General features: G+C 41.7%; 1 protein-coding gene across 1 annotated transcript in view; it reads left to right on the forward strand.

Annotated features, from left to right (window-relative positions):
* APAF1 (apoptotic peptidase activating factor 1) overlaps window positions 1-21022 on the forward strand; it is a 101898-nt gene extending 80876 nt beyond the window's left edge. The window contains exons 21-27 of the mRNA XM_044981728.1: window positions 1079-1204; window positions 3918-4043; window positions 5868-5987; window positions 6220-6345; window positions 15395-15520; window positions 16418-16564; window positions 19396-21022. Of these exons, the coding sequence (XP_044837663.1) occupies window positions 1079-1204; window positions 3918-4043; window positions 5868-5987; window positions 6220-6345; window positions 15395-15520; window positions 16418-16564; window positions 19396-19542 (918 nt within the window). The 3' untranslated portion in view covers window positions 19543-21022. The remainder of the gene's footprint in view (window positions 1-1078; window positions 1205-3917; window positions 4044-5867; window positions 5988-6219; window positions 6346-15394; window positions 15521-16417; window positions 16565-19395) is intronic.
* Window positions 21023-21226: the final 204 nt, after the last annotated feature.

Genomic DNA, 21226 nt, shown 5'->3' on the forward strand with positions numbered 1-21226 from the left:
CAAAGCTTTTTTTTCTTTTTCTTTCAGAGACAGTTTAAAACAGTGGTCACCAACCGGTCGATCATGATCGATTGGTCAATCCTAGAGTATCTCCCAGTTGATCACGATCTCTGGCTGCACAGTGGGGCTGCCGCTAAGACAGGCTCCCTGCTTGCCCCAGCCCCATGTTGCTCCTGGAAGCGGCCAGCACGGCCCCGGGGATGGGGATGTAAGGGTCTCCCCTGCTAGTGCCTGTAAGCACCACCCCCGCAGCTCCTGTTGGCTGGGAATGGGTAGCTGTGGCCAATGGGAGCTGCAGGGGTGGTGCTTTCAGAGAGGGGCAGTGTGCGAAGCCACATGCCACACGCCTCCCCTCACACCGGGCTGAAGGGGTGTGTTGGCCGCTTCCGGGAGTGGCGTGGGGCCAGGGTAGGCAGGGAGCCCAACTTAGCGGCAGCCACGCTTTGCCACCGACCGGTAGCCGCTGGAGGTAAGTGCTGCCTGCTGGGAGGCTGCACCCCAATCCCCTCCCAGAGCCAGCACTCCGAGCCCCCTCCTGCACCCCAAGCCCCAGCCCTGCTCCCCCTCCCGGAGCCAGCACCCCATATCTCTTAAATTCAAAAAGTGATCTTGGGTGTAAAAAGGTTGGAGACCACTGGTTTAAAAGAAGCTTTCACTTGTTTGTAAATCATTGCATTCCAAAGATCTTTCCATGAAGATTACATGAAAGTGATAGCTGAACTGATGTGGACAAAGGTGACATGTAGTTAAGACCTACTGTACACAGTTGCTAGGTGTGTAAAATCCTGACTGTATTAATGTACTTGAAAAATGTTTTGCAGGACCTGTAAAATCCTGTCATCTTAAATTTGTTTTGTCCAAAGAACGAGTGCCTAGAGCTAGTTATACAGCTTTTATAACTTCTTTCTGAGTTAGAAAAGCACATTTGAATGTACTATATCCTATCTTCAAGTAGGTAAGCTAATACAGTGGTGGTCTGATGTTGGGTCCCACCAAAGATGTAGGTTTGTCATGTGTTTTAAAGTAAAGATGCTGTACAAAGTTGCTATAATTTAATAATCCACATTTTTGGTTGCAGCTAATTAATGGAAATACAGGCCATACTGACTATCTGACTGAAGCCCAGGAATCTCTTATTTGCTGCTGTTGCCTAAGTGAAGATCTTAAATATGCAGCATTTGGAGAGGAGAATGGAACAGTAAAGGTACTGTACCCTGATTTTTGGGCAGTATTGAGTAAATCCACTGGTTAGTGTTTCTGACTAGCTTTCTTTAACACAAAAGTAACATTCTTGTTTAAATTCTAGAAAGAGAAAGGGTAAGTAATTCAGATCCTGCTTATACTCTTGAAGATTAAAAGAAATGGTATTGTAAACCTGTTTTATGGGAAATCAACAGTGGGAATGGCTTTAGGGAAGGAAAATTGAGAGGTAATCCGTGAGGAGTTTCCTCAGAATTCTGTCATCAGGGTTTTCTCCCCTTCTAGCAAAAGAAGCAAGATGTTGGATCACAGACAATATCTGCATGGATCTAGGGATCTACTGGAGGGCCTATGCCTCTGTGCTGCCTGCATGGTCCCCTTTAGCTGTCCTCTGCTCCCTCTCAGAATAGCTACAGTGGGTTCCAGAATGTGCAGAGAGAGTACTGCTTGGAACTTAATAGAGCCTCATGTCCTGAGTAGATTCCTGATGCAACTGGAAGTACTAGGAAAAGGGAGAACAATATATTCCCTGGCTGCCATGCATGTTTGGAGACTAAAACATTTATTATCCAGTTTATAAATATCAGAACTGTCTTGGCATTTATCCCCCATACTTTTGTCCGCTCACATAAAAGGAGGGAGGGATAGCTCAGTGGTTTGAGCATTGGGCTGCTAAACCTTGAGGGGGCCATGTAGGGATCTGGGGCAAAAACCAGTACTTGGTCCTGCTAGTGAAGGCAGAGGGCTGGACTCAATGACTTTCAGGGTCCCTTCCAGTTCTATGAGATAGGTATATCTCCATATATGAGTCAGTAGAGTGTTAACAGTAGTAGTGCCTTACACTTGTTGGCCACTTGACTCATTTCACATCTCTCATTACAGAGACAAGACAAATTTTGAAAAATTGCACTTGCTTGTTCATCTGTTTATTGCTGAGCATAACATAAATTTAGAGGTCAATTTGCTGTGTTGCAATCATGTTAACATAAAACATGAAACATATAACATGTTGATAAATTGTATAGTCAGTAGTTTGACCACACTTTGGTTTGTTATGAAATATATTTAAAAGACCAAATAAACTATGTGAGTTAGGTTTATTGATACAAGCCAATAATAATATAGTACAGAAAAAGATTCTATAAGATACCAGTCTCTGGCAAGCCATTTTGTGCAGCATTATTACATTCACCTTAGTCAGAAGATATGCTTCCAAAGCTAAACCGCCTAAAGCCATCTTTTCATATCCAACCTTTTTACACATGCAAGTGCAAAGTCATTTGAAACTGCATTTAACCAATTAGCTTTCTACTTTGTTTTTCTGGTACTATGGTGTACCTCTCATTTCTTTGTTACGAATACATATATTCCAGATACCAAAAGGTGTGAAGGCACTTCCTAGGTCTGTACTAGGGTAGAGCAATTACGTCTTATCCTTTCCCTTTGGGACATTTCAATACTGGTCTGCAAGAGTAACTTTCTTCCTGTTGCTATGTATAGCGGGGTGGTCACCGGCTCCTGCCCTGAGGGGTTTAAAACAGCCCTGGAGGAGGGCTGTGGAAGGGCAAGATGCCTGGGCTGATTGGGAGGAAGCAGGCTCAGCTGGGGCCATGCCCCAATCAGGGCCCAGCTGGCCCTATAAAGGCTTGAGCCAGGAGCTCAAGCAGACAGTCTCTCTCTGCGTTCAGAGAGAGAAGGGCCTGGCTGCAGGGAGCTTAACCAGGTATCTGGAGTGGAGCAGGGCTAGGGAAAGCCCAAGGGAATTGGGGAGCTCTGGCCTAGGAAAGCCCCAGGCTGCAGGCCTGGTAAGGCCTATTAGGTACTGGGTTGCAGGGGGCAGCCCACGGGTAGCCAGAGGCAGCAGGTCCAAACCCCTTTGCCTGTGTTGAGTGGCTTATACTGCAGTCTGCCCCAGTGAACGGGGGCTAGATGGAGACTGGGCAGTAGCCAAGACTGAGGTGAGTGGGGATAGTGGGTGGGGGTTCCCCTCGGAGAGGGAGACCCAGAACTGGGGGGGTACTGCCAGGGGGGCAGCACCCAGTTAAAGGGGCACCGGGGTCCTGGGAGGGACACGGGGGCCAAGTTGTGGCAGATCACCGGCCTGCAGAGGGCACTCCGGGCTGGAAATCAAACTAATTCCCTGAGAGACCAGCAGAAGGTGCCACAGGGGTGAGTCCCACGCCTTTACACTATGGTAAAGCACTCATCTGTCCTGGTCTTGACAGCTTCCCTGTCTGCTTAGACTAGGGGGTTATGGAATACTTAACATAAGTGAGCAGGGTTAAGGCTATATAACTGCTATGATATTACTTTTATGTGCTTAATACGTACTGATATTTATATGATGCTAATAATACATATTGGTAATGTGATTCACATATGCTATCGCAGACTATATTAGTCAACAAACACAAGCACATATAAAACGTCACACATAGGTTGGTACATACACGTCTGATACCCAAAGGAAATTGAAGGTCTTACAGCCAATTTTTAACAACGTAGATTATCTGCTCACTTTTTCCAAGGGTCAGGCTAACATATGGATTTTTTTCTCACCCACTGGTTTAGATTTGAGACCTCACTTTTGTGTAGTACTGTATAGTATTCCATTATTTTTATTTCAGATGTTTTGCTTACATGTCTTTCTCTGTTTATTATATGTATGGATGTATTTTAATTCTTTATAAATGATTTCTCTGATTTTCATTATAAAGGTTTTGAAATTGTCAAATAGGAGAGTTTTCAAATCCAGGACTGGACATGAGAAATCTGTACAACATTGCCAGTTTACATCTGATGGACGAACCCTGATTTCAAGCTCTGATGATTCAACTATACAGGTTTGGAAAATGTTTTTAAACTTACATTGGAGCATTCAAAGCTACTAAAGAAAAAGTAGGTTTACACTACAGATAGTGCAGACTCAATAAACTCCATGCATTTTCCATATTGACCATTGTTAGTCTCATGGTCCATTTGGATGGAGGACCGTCACAGTTGAGCAATGTGGACTGGCAAGGAGAGGTCTGTTAGCAAGGTCAGTCTTGTTTACCTCTCCTAACCCCACCATTGAAACTTGCTGGCTGTCTTGCTAATGGCATCATTCACAACTTCTCTACACTTGTGTTCATAGAATCACAGATACAATATCATTTGTCTGATTTGTGGGTTAGGAACTAACCAAGTTCAATAACTCTGATGGTTTATAATTTGAAGTTATCAAATCTGAAGTACTTATTTTGTTACAAATAAATCTCCACTGACATTCAAATTTGGGTCTTTGATATCAATGGATATGTAGAGAGTAAAGAATTTTCAGACTTTGCTTAGTTCAGGACTGGTAGGTGTTTCATTTTTTTAAAAAATGTAGAGAATGGGGGCAGCAAATTGCTTCTTTTAAGTAATTAATTGTGCATGCTTATCTTGTTGGACAGAAACAAAAAGAACCAAGTCAGAAAAAGGAGCACTTCATTGATAGCCTAGAAAGGACCAAAATGTTTAGTAAAATCTAAAGTAGCGTGGTGACCTTTGTATGTTTTAGAACTTTTCTATTTTGTGTTCACATAATGATGAATTACACTGTTTTGATAAAATTTAGCTGAAATAGGTGTCATAGTTGCAAAGAAATATTGATTCTCAAAATACAGTTCAACCATTTAGTAATTTAAGAATTTTGGGACCTGATTCAAAGTACACTGAAGTCAATTAAAAGACTCACTGACTTCAGTGTACTTTGGATCAGGCCCTTGATTGTGCCTTTATGGTAGCTAATTTAAATATGCAGAGATGCACATTTGCACATGGGAGGCTAGGATTGAGCTTGAAGTCTGATTCTTTTTCTTTTCTTTTTTTGTGTTTTTCTTTTTTGCACCCATATAAGAATGACTGAGTAAAGGAAAATTTATTAATTCCTTTATTTAACTTGTCTGACAAGTTGTTTTTTGTTCTAGGATTCCCTCTAGTGGCTAATTTAGCACTTAAATTTTCTGGGTTTTCAACCACATACTTTTCTTGGCTATTGACTAACCTTTTTTCTTTGGTGCAGAAAGCTATAGGTTTAAAAAAAATCTTGAGCTGTTTAATAATTTCTGTAAATAAAGTAACATCCTTTGAATGTTTAATGCACAGTTGCTGAAATTAAAAAGAAAAAACTATACAAACTTTTAAAACAAAAAGTGACATTTGATCAAAAATGTATTTTAACTGTATAATAAATCTGAGTAAAATTGCTTTACTGTAAAATAAATGAATTAGTGTGAAAAGTTATTGGTTGAAATAATCAAGGTTTTTAGGCTCCACATTTGAGGTTGCAGGGGAAGTTTTCAAACTCTCTAATAATGGTAGCTAGTTATTGAAAGTCACATTATACAAATTTTATTGGGAAGGCTTTTTCCCTTTTCAGACTTTTCTCAAGAGTTACTTCACTCACATGAACTTTCTACCAGCTGCCCATTATAATACGCTTTTGTGACTGGCCCACATTAGTGCTTATCCAAGGTGTGTTGCAACAAAGCCAGGTACCTTCGATAGTTTACATGGACTGGAAGACAATGGATATTTTCTGCTGAAAAAAACAAGTTAATCGTTGTTAAATTATATTTGCAATGTGGAGGAAGAACCCATTGTTTGTTTTAAAAGCTTACAAATTCTATGTTTATAAGCAGGTGTGGAATTGGCAATCAGAAGAATATATATTTTTAAAAGGTCACAAGGAAGCAGTGAAGAATTTTAGGCTTTTGGAAAATTCAAGACTTCTTTCCTGGTCATTTGATGGAACAGTTAAGGTAAATATAAAATATCTTTGTATTGACAAATTACAGAAGGTGCATTGTGTCTTTTATGGGTTTTTTGCTACCAATTAAACTGTGTATTTAATTTTCAAAGAATGAAACTTAGGCCTGGTCTATGCCGAGGTTTTTACCTAGACGTGGAAACTATGTGATATAGCCGCACGCACCAGTTGATCAAAAACTGCAAAGTAGTCTGTACATTTTAAATTTTAATAATATTTTATAGGTGTGGAATATTTGTACTGGAATTATAGAAGATGATTTTGTTTGCCATGAAGATGCTGTTCTTTCTTGTGCTGTTTCACCTGATGCCACCAAGTTTTCATCTACCTCTGCTGACAAAACTGCCAAGGTTAGTAAACATAATGTTGACAAAATCTGCACAATGAGGTAAGTATATCATGGAATTTGTGCTAAAGACCAACTTCATTAGGTAGCCAACAACCACTCCAAATACCTCTAAGTATTTCTTTCTCTCTCTCTCTCTCTCTCTCTCTCTCTCTCTCTCTCTCTCACACACACACACACACACACACACACACACACACACACACACACACACACACACACACACACACACACACAGTCACCTGATATGTACGTACGTACGTAGATAGTATCTGTTAGTTTGTCTGTATGCTTTCTTACTTGCTGTGTGCTTGCTTGCGAGGTTGTAGTGTGATCTGTTTTGAGGGTCTGTGTTCTGAGCCAAGTGTCCGGCTAGGCTAGGCTGAGAGTTTACTAATGAGCCTGCTGTCCTTTGATTTCCCCAACCCCATAAAGTGCCTTGACAAGGGGGCAGAGCTAACTCAGGGAAAATATATTCTTCTTTAAGTGCTTGCTCACGTCAGTTCCATTCTAGGTGTGTGCAGTTGTCAGACACTTTTGCCTTAGCGGTATCTGTAGGGCCGGCTGTGGCACCCCGTTGAGTGCCACGCTCATGTGTCAGTACATGGGGCGCTGCCCATCGTATGCCCTCTTGGTTCCTTCTTACCTTCCGTGCTGTTTGGTTGGTGCATCTCTTTCCCTTGCTTTGCAAGTGGTCAAAGTTTTTTTTCCCCTACTACTTGAACCTTGTGTTCCAGCTATAAATAGTTTGCTTATTTACTTTATTTAGTTAGTGAATAGCTGTTAAGTACTATAATTAGTCAATTAGAGTCCCAGCGGGGCATGCCCCAGTCTCCGGGTTTTAAGACCTGCTCTGACTACTACAGATGAAAGTATAACTATTTCCCCATGTTTATTTGCCCCCTCCTCCCCGTTCCTCTACTGTTCCTCTCAACTTCTTGTCAACTGCTGCAAATGGACCATTTTGATTACCACTACAAAAAGTTTTTTTTTCTCTCCTGGTAATAGCTCACCTTAAGTGATCACTCTCGTTAGAGTGTGTATGGTAACACCCATTGTTTCATGTTCTCTCTGTATATATCTATCTTCTTACTGTATTGTCCACTGCATGCATCCAATGAAGTGGGCTGTAGCCCACGAAAGCTTATGCTCAAATAAATTTGTTCGTCTCTAAGGTGCCACAAGTACTCCTGTTCCAGACCTATTTCTGTTAGTGACCTGCATGGTAGCTGTCTGAAGTGCTTGGGGGAATCCCACATTAAAGAGAAGTGTCGCATCTGTAAGAACGTTCATCCCAGGACACAGAAAGAATGCAACATTCGCTTGAGGGTCCTCCTCGTGGAGGCAGCTCTTTGCCCAGCCTCGGAGCGAGCCTGGCCGAACACAACTCCCAGCTCTTCCTGGTATGGATCCCCTTCATCGGTGCCCAAGAAGAAGACTAAGAAGAGGGACCGAGCAAGTTGGGGCATTGGGCAAAGGACCCTGCTTGGGTTGCCCGCCCACACCAAAGCTGCAAGAGGGCACATCCCCAAGGGGACCTACTACCCCTCTAAGGGATCCGCCTCCGACTCCGGGGAGTGATAGAGAATCCAGGCTGATGGCGCAGTCAATGCTCTCTCGGCTCCCAGCGCCCAGAAAGCAACGGACTCTCCCGCTGCAGCCGGCACCCTGTGCGGGGATGGAGCCAGTGAAGACTCCCTATAAAGGGTAAGCCAGCCAGGAAGGCCTCCCAGAAAGCGAGTGAGTGCCATCGGTCTCTGGAGCAGAGGCAGAGCCCTTTGTCGCCACATCCTTGGTGTCAACATCAGCCCAGGTCACTGATTCGCTGCTACTGGTCCCCGACACCACGCTCTCGGCACCGATTATTTTTGTGCTGACCATCACCATCCCCGGCACCTTGGGGATGCTCCCCCTACTTCCAGCATTGGTCTGACCATTCGAGGCACTGGTCATCCATGGTGACAGTTAGCCGACAGACCCAGATGTTGATGGCCCCACCCTGGTCACTGAAGGAGGATTTCTCTAGCACAGGCAAGGAGTTCAGCCCCTTGCAGAGACAGCACCATCGCAACTAGGCTCTGAAGGCACCACAGCAATGCCGACCTGGCAGCAGGGCCAGTGGCCAGTGCAATGGCCTTACTGGAATGCCTGGGGCATGCTGGTTATGCCAATTCCCCCGTCTCACCAGTCCTCGGTTGCCGTGTCGGACAAACCCCAGTCATCACTGGCGGCACCAGGCTTGGTGCAGGAAGCACTAGCAGGCACTGTGGTGGAGGAACAGGTGCCCACCCTGAGACCCCCTGTCCCTGTGGGGGATGATACGCTGGGCCCTCACCCGGTGGTTCCGTTGGCGGCGTCCTCTCCAAAACCAGACAGCTTTAGGGACCACCAAGCCCTGCTCCCATGGGTGGCCACCAACTTAGGCCTCTCCACATCCACCCCCACACGTGTTCCACTCCCAGTGCATGAAGGGGTCCTGAACATTGCCAAAGCCCTCTGGCAAACCCAGTCCTCCATCCTGCCCATTTTCAAGAGGGCCGAGGAAAAAGTATTTTGTCCCCACTAAGGGGTTTGAATACCTATATACCCACCCACCCCCAGGGTCGTTGTTTGTGTCGGTGGCCAACAAAAAGGACAAGCAAGAGCCTGCCAGTTCCACCCCCAAGAATAAGGAGGAGAGACTGGACCATTTTGGAAGAAAACATTTATTTCATGGCCAGTCTTCAGTTCCAGGTAGTGAACCACCAGGCTTTTTTAGGGCATTATAATTTTAACCAGTGGGACTCGCTCCACAAGTATAAGGACTCCATGCCCAAGTTGATGGCCCAAGTGTTCGGGGCTCTTGTGGAGGAAGGTACCACAGTAGCTCGGTGCTTCAGCCAGATGGCCTAGGATGAGTTCGATTTAGTGGCCAGGGTGGTCACCTTGGTGGTGGTCATGTGGCACAGCTCATGGCTTCAGACCTCTGGCCTGTCCCAAGAGATGCAGTCCTCCATATAAGAGCTTCCGTTTGATGGAGTCAGGCTGTTCTCCAATCAGACAGACACGAGGCTTCACGCTCCTGGGACAGGCCTCCGCTCCCAGGGGATGCATATGCCTCAGTCTGTGAGGAAGCCATTCCAACCACCCCCACTGCCAAGGCCTTAGCAGCCTCGGCAGGGGTCTACAAGGAGAAGAGACAATGGGTTCAGTCGCTGCTGCCCTTCCTCCTCCCACTCACCTGCACAACCTGGCCAGGTGAAACACGATGGAGCCAGAAGCAGGCGTTTTGAGGGTGTGCTCAGGAGCGACGCCCCAGTCACCTCCCTGGATCTCCCCCATCTTTTCCTCAACCATCTCCATCCCTATGCTCCATGGTTAACTACTGAGGATTGGGAATGTTTGGCCTGAGTCCAATACTAGGGAGTAGAAAGCCCTTAACTAGAGCGACCTACCTGGCCACCTGGAAACAATTCACATGCTGGGCCTTGGCCCAAGTTGTTAGGCCTAAGCAGGCCTCGCTGCAGCTGATGCTGGACTACCTTATGCATCTCAGGCTCCAAGGTTTGTCCCTTTTATCAGCTAAGGTCAACTTGGCTGCTATATCAGTCTTTCACCTTCTGTTCCAGGGCAGATCAGTCTTGGCTCATAGCATGATGGTCCGGTTCTTAAAAGATCTGGATCGTCTCTACCCTCGAGTCTGGGACCCAGTCCCTCTGTGAGACCTGAATCTGATGCTCACACAGCTCATGAAAGCTCCCTTCGAGCCCTTGGCATCCTGTTCCCTTCTTCTGCCTGTAGGGCCTCCAAGATTAGGGCGCTTACATCGAGGCTGCCCTATACAGTGTTCTTCAAGGACAGAGTCTAGTTGCAGCTACATCCGGCTTTCCTGTCCAAGGTGGTTTCACAATTTCACACAAGCCATGACATATTCTTGCCTGTCTTCTGCCCAAAGTCTCAAGTCTGAGGAGGAATGTAAATTGTCCTCCCTGGATGTCAGGAGAGCGCTAGCATTCTACATCAAGAGGACCAAGCCATTACACAAGTCGATGCAATTGTTCATCACTGTGGCAGGTAGGATGAAAGGTCGTCCAGTGTCCACCCAGAGAATTTCTTCTGGGATCACAGCTTTTATCCGATTCTGCTATGATCAGGCAAAGATGCTTCCACTGGCAATTGTAACCACCCAGTCAACCAGAGTACAAGCCTCGTCGGCAGCCTTCCTGGCCCATGTGCCAATCTCTGATATCTGCAGGGCCGCCACCTGGTTGTCTGTACATACGTTCACATCTCACTATGCACTTACCCAGCAAGCCCAAGATGATGCTGTCTTTGGTAGATGGGTATTACAAGCCACATGTCTGTGAACTGTGAGCCCACCTCCAGGGATACTGCTTGTGAGTCACCTAGAATGGAATTGACATGAGCAAGAACTCAAAGAAGAAAAAATGATTACCTACCTTTTGTAACTATTGTTCTTAGAGATGCGTTGCTCATGTCCATTCCATTACCCACCCTTCCACCCCTCTGTCAGAGTTGCCAGCAAGAAGGAACTGAGGGAGCGTAGGTCCGTCAGCACCTGATATACTGATGCATAAGCGCAGCACTCAAGGTGGCACCACAGCCAGCCCTATGGATACTACTAAGGCAAAAGTCTCCGACAGCTGTGTGCATGGGTGCGGCACACATCTAGAATGGAATGGACATGAGTAACACATCTCGAAGAACAGTTACAAAAGGTATGTAACCTCTTTATCCCAACTTTTTTATGTATAAAATGATGCGGTCTAAATTAGCTCAAGAAAGAGATCTTGGAGTCCATTGTGGATAGTTCTCTGAAAACATCTGTTCAATGTGCAGAGACAGGTAGGAAGCTAACTGAACCATTAGGAAAGGGATAGCTAAAAAAAGAAAATATTATAATGCCACTATATAAATCTGAGTATGCCCACACTTTGAATACTGCGTGCAGTTCAAGTCACCCCATCTTAGAATTGGAAAAGGTGCTGAGAAGGGCAACAAAAATGATTAGAGGTATGGAACAGCTTCAAGTCTGAGGAGAGATTAAATAGACTGGGACTGTTCATCAAAAGAGACAACTAATGGGAAATTATGATAGAGGTCTATAAAACACATGAATGGTAAGAGAGATTGAATAGGAGAGTGTCATTTACTCCTTCACTTAACACACGAAATGGGGTCATCTGATGAAATTAACAGGCAGCGGGTTTAAAACAAGCAGAAGGAAGTACTACTTAACATAACATACAGTCAACCTTTGGAACTCGTTGCCATGGTATGTTGTGAAGACCAAAAGTATAACTGGGTTAAAAAAAGAATTAGATAAGTTCATGGAGGCTTAGATAAGTTCAATTAGCCAAGATGCTCAGGGATGCAACCCCATGCTCTGTGTCCCCCTAAACTTCTGATTGTCAGCAGCTGGGAGTAGATCATAGAGTCATAGAATCTCAGGGTTGGAAGGGACCTCAGGAGGTCATCTAGTCCAACCCCCTGCTCAAAGCAGGACCAAACCCAACTAAATCATCCCAGCCAGGGCTTTGTCAAGCCTGACCTTAAAAACCTCTAAGGAAGGAGATTCCACCACCTCCCTAGGTAACCCATTCCATTTCTTCACCACCCTACTAGTGAAAAAGTTTTTCCTAATGTCCAACCTAAACCTCCCCCTCTGCAACTTGAGACCATTACTCCTTGTTCTGTCATCTTCTACCACTGAGAACAGTCTAGATCCATCCTCTTTGGAACCCCCTTTCAGGTAGTTGAAAGCAGCTATCAAATCCCCCCTCATTCTTCTCTTCTGCAGGCTAAACAATCCCAGTTCCCTCAGCCTCTCCTCATAAGTCATGTGCTCCAGCCCCCTAATCATTTTTGTTGCCCTCCGCGGGACTCTCTCCAATTTATCCACATCCTTCTTGTAGTGTAGGGCCCAAAACTGGACACAGTACTCCAGATGAGGCCTCACCAGTGCTGAATAGAGGGGAATGATCATGTCCCTCGATCCGCTGGAAATGCCCCTACTTATACAACCCAAAATGCCATTAGCCTTCTTGGCAACAAGGGCACACTGTTGACTCATATTCAGCTTTTTGTCCACTGTAACCCCTAGGTCCTTTTCTGCAGAACTGCTGCCCAGCCATTCGGTCCCTAGTCTGTAGCAGTGCATGGGATTCTTCTGTCCTAAGTGCAGGACTCTGCACTTGTCCTTGTTGAACCTCATCAGATTTCTTTTGGCCCAGTCCTCTAATTTGTCTAGGTTCCTCTGTATCCTATCCCTACCCCCCAGCGTATCAACCACTCCTCCCAGTTTAGTGTCATCTGCAAACTTGCTAAGGGTGCAGTCCACACCATCCTCCAGATCGTTAATGAAGATATTGAACAAAACCGGCCCCAGCACCGACCCTTGGGGCACTCCACTTGATACCGGCTGCCAACTAGACATGGAACCATTGATCACTACCTGTTGAGCCCGACCATCTAGCCAGTTTTCTATCCACCTTACCGTCCATTCATCCAGCCCATACTTCTTTAACTTGCTGGCAAGAATACTGTGGGAGACTGTATCAAAAGCTTTGCTAAAGTCCAGAAATAGCACATCCACTGCTTTCCCCTCATCCACAGAGCCGGTTATCTCATCATAGAAGGCAATTAGGTTAGTCAGGCATGACTTGCCCTTGGTGAATCCATGCTGACTGTTCCTGATCACTTTCCCCTCCTTTAAGTGGTTCAGAATTGATTCCTTGAGGACCTGTTCCATGATTTTTCCAGGGACTGAGGTGAGACTGACTGGCCTGTAGTTCCCTGGATCTTCCGTCTTCCCTTTTTTAAAGATGAGCACTACATTAGCTTTTTTCCAGTCATCCGGGACCTCCCCCGATCGCCATGATTTTTCAAAGATAATGGCCAATGGCTCTGCAATCTCATCGGCCAACTCCTTTAGCACCCTCGGATGCAGTGCATCCGGTCCCATGGACTTGTGCTCGTCCAGCTTTTCTAAATAGTCCCGAACTACTTCTTTCTCCACAGAGAGCTGGTCACCTCCTCCCCATACCGTGCTGCAGAGTGCAGCTGTCTGGGAGCTGACCTTGTCTGTGAAGACAGAGGCAAAAAAAGCATTGAGTACACTAGCTTTCTCCACATCCTCTGTCACTAGGTTCTCTCCCTCATTCAGCAAGGGGCCCACACTTTCCTTGACTTTCTTCTTGTTGCTAACATACCTGAAGAAACCCTTCTTGTTACTCCTAACATCTCCGGCTAGCTGCAACTCGAAGTGTGATTTGGCCTTCCTAATTTCACTCCGACATGCCTGAGCAATACTTTTATACTCCTCCCTGGTTATTTGTCCAATCTTCCACTTCTTGTAAGCTGTTTTTTTGTGTTTAAGACGAGCAAGGATTTCACTGTTAAGCCAAGCTGGTCGCCTGCCATATTTACTTTTCTTCCTACACATCAGGATGGTTTGTTCCTGCAACCTCAATAAGGATTCTTTAAAATACAGCCAGCTTTCCTCGACTCCTTTCCCCGTCATGTTATTCTCCCAGGGGACCTTGCCCATCAGTTCCCTGAGGGAGTCGAAGTCTGCTTTTCTGAAGTCCAGGGTCTCTGTTCTACTGCTCTCCTTTCTTCCTTGTGTCAGGATCCTGAACTCGACCATCTCATGGTCACTGCCTCCCAGATGATGGGATGAATCACTTGAAATTGCCCCACAGCATTGGGCACTGACCTCTGTCAGAGACAGAATACTGAGCTAGATAGACCATTGGTCTGACCCAGTATGGTCATTCTTATGGACTACACACACTCTTAAGGAGAACTGTTGACTTTAGTTCTCAAAAGGTACACAGTCCATGCCCAGTATTTTGCATAGCTATGTGTATTGCTTTAGGGTTTTCTTTTTTTAACTAAAGCATTAAGCAACTAACTACAAACAATTTACAAGACAAGATTTTTAAAAAAAAATAACTAAGTATTTAGGTGTATCTCACATTTTCAAAAGTACTGAACACCTAGCAACCCTCATTGACATCAAATCAGGTATGTTCCTGATGTGAATCTCGGTTTAGGCTTCTGTTTTTGAAAATTGTTGGCCTACTTTGTAATTTGCCCCTTGTATGTCCAAATGTTAACTAGCAATCAGATCCTAATTGTCTGCAAGTTTGATTTTAGACATTAAAATTATTTTGTGCAGCACTTGAAATACAATTTTTATAAAAATATTTGAATTACATCAGACTATGCAGTTCCTTCAAAATCAAGACACTTTGTGAAATCAAGTCTATTTTGCTCCAATTTTGTTTTGGAAGAAAACCCAAAAAACAAGTTCTTAACATGTCAAAATGTTTTGATTTGTCATTTTAAAATGACTTTTTGTTCAGAATTTTTAAAAATTGTGTATAATATATTTTTATATTATATTGTCTAAACTAAATGTTCTTAATGATTCAAAATCATTACTTTTCAGAATTTTCCTTCCAGAGTGTCAAAATTTTCCAGTTTTATTCCTGTTCAGAAGAAAGCCACATTTCAAAATTTCTAAATATTTTGAGAAATGGAACTTACTTTTAAGTATTATTTTACAAATAAATAGATCATTTAAGGTTCCCTTCAAGTTTCAAAGAAAATGTATAGACATCTTTATTAAAAGACAACCTCCTTTGAGATTACTTTTTGTCAGCCCTGTGAGTGGGCTGCTTAGTGCATGTTCCATTGTATTACACTACAGTGTGTGTTTCAGTGTATTTTTTGATCTTATAAAATATCTTTGTATTGATTCATGAAGTTCCTTTTCCTTAATAACTTCATGAACTTTCTGTCTAACAGGTCCGGAGCTTAAAATGTGTAATACTAATTAAAAAAAAACAAAACTGTGCACAATTTTTCAAATAATACCTAATAAATATGTGCCTCTCAGATTTAATTAATCTGGGATTTATGTACTTTGAGTATTTTTAATCCCTATGTTAACACGTGTTTCTGGTTGGAGTGGACAGATAAAATTGTGTACATTTTCCATGAAGTACGATTTATCTTTAATTTTTTCTTAAACATTTCATTTTTAGATATGGAGCTTTGAAAGTTCATCTGTTCTTCATGAGCTTCATGGTCACAAAGGCTGCGTGCGGTGCTGCACTTTCTCCTTCGATGATAAATTCTTGGCCACTGGAGATGACAATGGAGAAATAAGGGTACATTTGGAGACATTTTAGTAATAATACATTGAGTCAAAACTGCTTTAGGGGTGCTTAGCCCAGTGTACTTGCCAGATATGATTTGGGTAATTATATTCTGCCTATCTAATTTCCCTATGCCATTTAGGGAATGTTGCCCGTCAGGAATAAATAGTGGCTCCTTTGCCATCAAGGTGGCAGCATTTTTTTGTAGTTGAGGCACAACTGAGCTGAAAGTCATCTAGAAACTATAGGCTGCTAAATTGCTTTAGAAAAATATCTAAAAGATTAGACTGAATAGAGGGTAAAGACTACAAAAATACCAGAAAAGAGCATTCAGAATAGATGTGCATGTGTACCTGTTTTTGCACTTTTTTTTTTTTAATCATCGATGTTTCTTGTGTGGTGGGACTCTGATCATCCATTTTGAGGACTTATGGCTTACAAATATACATACGGATTGATAGGAAAGGATTCTCTTTTTAGGGGTTCCTTGTGAGTATTTTGTTTAAAGTTTGTTTTGCACAAAAAAAGTAGAAAATGTAATGTAAGGTGGCTTTATGCCCATTCCTCACTCCTTGGAAGCAGAAAATATATTTGTCATGTTGATTTTGTGGTGTTTTTATGGTGGTCTAGTGATGATGATTATGGTCTATAGATGGCTGGCATTCTTTAGTAATTATTCTCCCACGAGTCAGTTGTGAAATAAACTCTCCATATACCATAAAGGTACAAGATTAAGAGTTATTATCTGAATTGCCCTCTCACTTTGCAACCAAATCTAACGTTTGAAGTAAAGGCTGGATTTCTCTAGTACTAAAATGAGAAAAAAATAAATCCTGTCATCCTTACAGCCAATACTCCTTTTTATTTAATGCCATTCATAGATTGTATAATTAATTATGTCTCTCTTAGATTTGGGATGTCTCAAGAGGTGAATTACTTCATCTCTGCTCCCCCGTTACTGTAGATGAAGGAGAATCAACACATGGTGGCTGGGTAACAGACCTCTGTTTTTCTCCTGAGAGTAATATGCTTGTGTCATGTGGAGGATATCTTAAGGTAAGCCCCACAAAATACTGTTTTAACTTAAAGTACAGGATTGGAAGGTGACACCCTCGGTGTCCTGGTCATATTTGATATTTTAGTTTTAAAAACTGTTTCCCTCCCAAGCCCCCATTTCCGATTGCTTACAACTTTCTCAAATTTCTTTTGGGGATGACATTTTTTTCATGGTTGGTTTCTGTCCAAAGGTTTAAAAAAAAAATTGAGTAAAATCAGTTGTGTCTTCTGAGTTATTTGAATATAGCATTGGTGGCAAGCTTTCCTTAAATGTTGAATCTTAAATGTTGAACCAGTTATCATCCATAAACCACTGTATTTGCAATGCTAGAGAAAATGGAATTGAATAATCAGTTATGCTGATCAATGGATTCATGAGCATTTCTAAATCTCTCTTACGCTGTATCTAGCATGGTAAAACAAATGTCTTGGTAACAGAACTACTTAATAGGCTAATCCATAGAGTTTCTTTTTACTTAGAAGAAGAAAATAAAAACAACCCAAGAAGATGTGACAAATCTTCAGTGACCAGAACTATGATTAAGAGTAGAAACTGATGTTAGCAAAATACCCCTGCTAACAAATGTTCTTATATTAAAGGCATGATCATTGCTGAATACCCTCAGATCTCCTCAATCTTGGGTGTTCAGTACCTCCAAAACATAAACTTCAGAAAGAGTTGTGTGCTCTGAACTTTGCAGGAGTAGACCCTTATTTTGTAAGATTTGAACATCAAATACTGGGTTGTTCACTTTTTCTTCATAAATACATAAGAGTTTAAAAGGAGTTGGTGATGGTATGTGGTCCTGGTCTCTAATTAGGTCTCCTACAGGCTATAATAATAATGTGGCACTGTACTCTGGAAAACGTACTGTAAAGATCCTCTGAAAGGATGTAAGTTAAAACAGGAAATTGAAATTTATCATTGGTGGAGAAACTTCTAGTGGCTACGTTTGTTTAATCCATTAGAGATTTACAGTAACTATTGTGGTTAGATTCATTGAGCTGTATCCTATTATCTGTTTTTTACACACAACTTTAAAAGACTGTAGTACGAGTTTCATGTGTGGAAAATGACGGGATATCATAGAACTGTAGGCCTAGAAGGGACCTTGAGAAGTCAAGTCCAGCCCCCTGCACTGTGGCAGGGTCAAGTGAACCAAAACTATTCCTGACAGATGTTTTGTCCAACTTGTTTTTAAAAGCTTCCAATGATGGGGACTCCACAACCTCCCTTGGAAACCTACTCCAGAGCTTAAGTACCCTTATAGTTAGAAAGTTTTTCCTAATATCTAATCTAAAATCTACTTTGCTGCAGATTAAGCCCATTACTACTTTGTCCTGCCTTCAGTGGACATGGAGAACAGCTGATCACCATCCTCTTTATAACAGCCCTTAATATATTGGAAGACTCTTATCAGTCTTCTTTTCTCAAGACTAAACATGACCAGTTTATTTTAACCTTTCTTCATAGGTCAGGTTTTCTAGACCTTTTATCATTTTTGTTCTGGACAAATTGGAAAGAGTGTAGAAGAGAGCATCTTTCCTAAATTGTGGTGCCCAGAATTGGATCCAGTACTCTAGCTGGGGCCTCACGAGTGTCGAGTAGAGCTGGACAATTACCTCCTGTGTCTTACATACAACATTCCTGTTAATACACCCCAGAATCATATTTGCTTTTTTGCAGCTGCATCATTGATGACTCAGATTCAATTTGTAGTTCACAGTAACCTCCCAGATCCTTTTCTGCAGTACTACCACCTAAACAGTTATTCCCCATTTTGTAGTTGTGCATTTGATTGTTCCTTCCTAAGTGAATTACTTTGCACTTGTCTTTATTGAATTTTATCATCTTGAATTCAGGCCAATTCTCCAATCTGTGAAGGTCATTTTGAATTTTAAACCTGTCGTCCAAAGTGCTTGCAACCCCTCCCAGCTTGGTGGTATCTGCACATTTTATAAGCATGCTCTCCTACTCCATTATCCAAGTCATTTAATGAAAATTATATTGGGCTTTTTGTCTTTGCTAAGAATTCCAGAATCAGCTACATATTAGGATTGGCAGCAGATGTTGGAGGGCAAGGGCAGGGGAGGGAGTGGAAAAAAATTATTTTAAAGTAAACATAGAACTGCACCTTAGGAATTGCCATGTTGGACCAGACCCTTGATCCACGTAATCCAGTGTTCTGTCTCTGACACTGGCTAATGCAAGAAACTTGTTTGTGGATAATTATGGAGTAAACTTCCCATGGGAAAGTTCTTCTTGATTCCTAGTATTTAGTGGTTAATTCATGCCCTGGAAAACTTGAATTTATATATTTTTTTAACAAATTTTCTATTCTTCTAATGTAATGGATAATGATCTCATTATCTTTTTAAATGTTTAATCCTTTTGTGGCTCCAACTAAGCTTGTGGCCTTAATGATCTCTTTTCACAGTAATTATGTTATATAAAAATATATCTCCTCAGTTTTGAATGTTATTTCTCAGTTTCATTTGCTCCTGTACAAAGAGAGGGGTAACAGGGGTATCTGACTTAATCTTCTTTCTTCCATTTATTATTTTATATATGTCTTTATCATGTGTCTCCTCTAAATAAAACAGCCCCAATCTCTTCAATATGTTCTCATTTGAACACCTTTTAGGCTTCTAACAATTTTTGTCCCTCTCTGAACCCCTTGTTTTATTTAAGATTGTTGACTCTTTCCTCAAATGCAGAATGAAGGAAGAAAACTTGACAGGCAACTAGGCCTACCATGCTAAACTTATTTTTATAACTTCTTGTATTCTAATTCTATTCCTACTAATTTAAAATGTTTCTCTTTTTATAGTGGTGGAATGTAACTACTGGCGAATCCTTACAAACGTTCTACACAAATGGAACAAACCTCAAGTCAATATATGTGTCCCCTAGTTTCAAAGTATATGTGACCATTGATAATCTTGGTATTCTTTATGTGCTACGGATGCTGGAATAAATCCATTGAGCACGGTGGATAGTAAAACTCATGCAACTGATACAGAGTTTTGAGATGGAAACAAAATTCCACTAATCTATTTGACATTCATTAAACTGTGAAGTGTTTTTCAGTATTGCATTTATTAAATGTTTGTATGAATAATATTTATGTAAATTTTTGCAAATGAGCATGCATTTAATCTTGTTTTTGATCAGCATTATTATTGTTAATGATTTGTCTTTAAATTTTGATTTGCATACTAAGTATGCACCTTATTACACTGTTGGTAAAATTATATTAAGTTTTATTCAGATAGGGTGAGATAATTGTTAGCAGAAGACATAATAGGAGTATAATACATGGAAATCATAGTTTGTAGAAGTCTGGTGGCAAATGTTTTCAGGTCATGAATGTGACTGTAAAATACCAAAAATTATGATCTTTTACTATGCATGTGTGACATTGTTTTAATGAATACTGAATGGAAAGAATTAATGACTTCATTAGAATCATTTTTCAGTACAAACTTGGTATTATTTGAGGAATATAAAAATATTTTAGAGAAGAATCAAGTAGCTCTCCCACTGGTACAGCAGCACTGCTTTGTACTACTGTATCGAACCATCATGCTTTCCAGGCTTATGGAGATGAGGTGCATTATATAGAAGGGTAGTGAGTTTGGCTTACATAGGGAGAAGATAATTTGCTGCAGCTCCCTTTAGGCACACACTCAAAGGGCATTGTAATTGCATTGGTGGAGATTATGTACTCGTTTTCTAGTCGGAGGAAAGATATGATAGCCAGCTAAACTGAGAATGGAACTGGGTCAAAAGGCTTTTGTTCAGAAATACTGGTGTCTCTGGTGTGACTAAAAATACAGAATTTTTCCTTTTGTTTAAGTTTAGTTTTCACTCCAGTTTGTGCCATGAAGATGATAATGTGTGCTATCCTGGTCAGCTTTGTTTACAGGGGATCCTCTGCAGAGGAATCTTTTTTGCCCCCAAAGTATGTGATTTTTTAAACATATTTTTTGTACCTGTAAAAGGTATACCGTGTCTGAGATATTCTACACTAGCTGCCTTTTTTCTTAACTTAGATTTTGTGACTAATTAAATAACAAACTATTTCTAATCAAAGTAAGCCTGGTTCTAGTAGGTTGATTCTGACTGTTAGTTAACTTGCTCAGGCAGTAATAACTGTGATTTCCGTATCTTGCAATTAATTGCAAAAACCTTTTTAATGTCAGTATTTGGATGTGTTTAACATGTTAAAGTGTCTTTATCAATTCTCAATTTCAGTAATTGTTCATCTTGTATTTCAGAATAAATTTTAAAATATCGGTGTTTTTCTATGACAACCAAACTTTTTCATTTCTTCATCTATAATCTTCTGCAATTAGACTGTATTAAAGCAATATTGAATACGGGTAATGTAATGAAGTTATACAGTCAGACGTAAAAAAAAGTAATTAAAAATAAATGTAAGAGAAGTGTGTGTAGTTTTTTGTATATTGAATATGTATATGGAAAGCATTAAAAAACAATCCAGGCTGCTTCAGCCTAATTTGGGAGTAAATCTTGGAGCTCTTCACTTTATACTTCATGGGGGCAGGGGGTTCAAGGATGAAAAAAATGCAAAGTTTGCTGAAATTTTTTCTTTTTCACGAGCAGCATGCACAAAAGAGAAGCAGAGACAAATAAAT

The sequence above is a fragment of the Mauremys mutica genome, chromosome 1 (assembly GCF_020497125.1).
Source record: "Mauremys mutica isolate MM-2020 ecotype Southern chromosome 1, ASM2049712v1, whole genome shotgun sequence".
NCBI classification, from domain to species: domain Eukaryota; kingdom Metazoa; phylum Chordata; order Testudines; family Geoemydidae; genus Mauremys; species Mauremys mutica.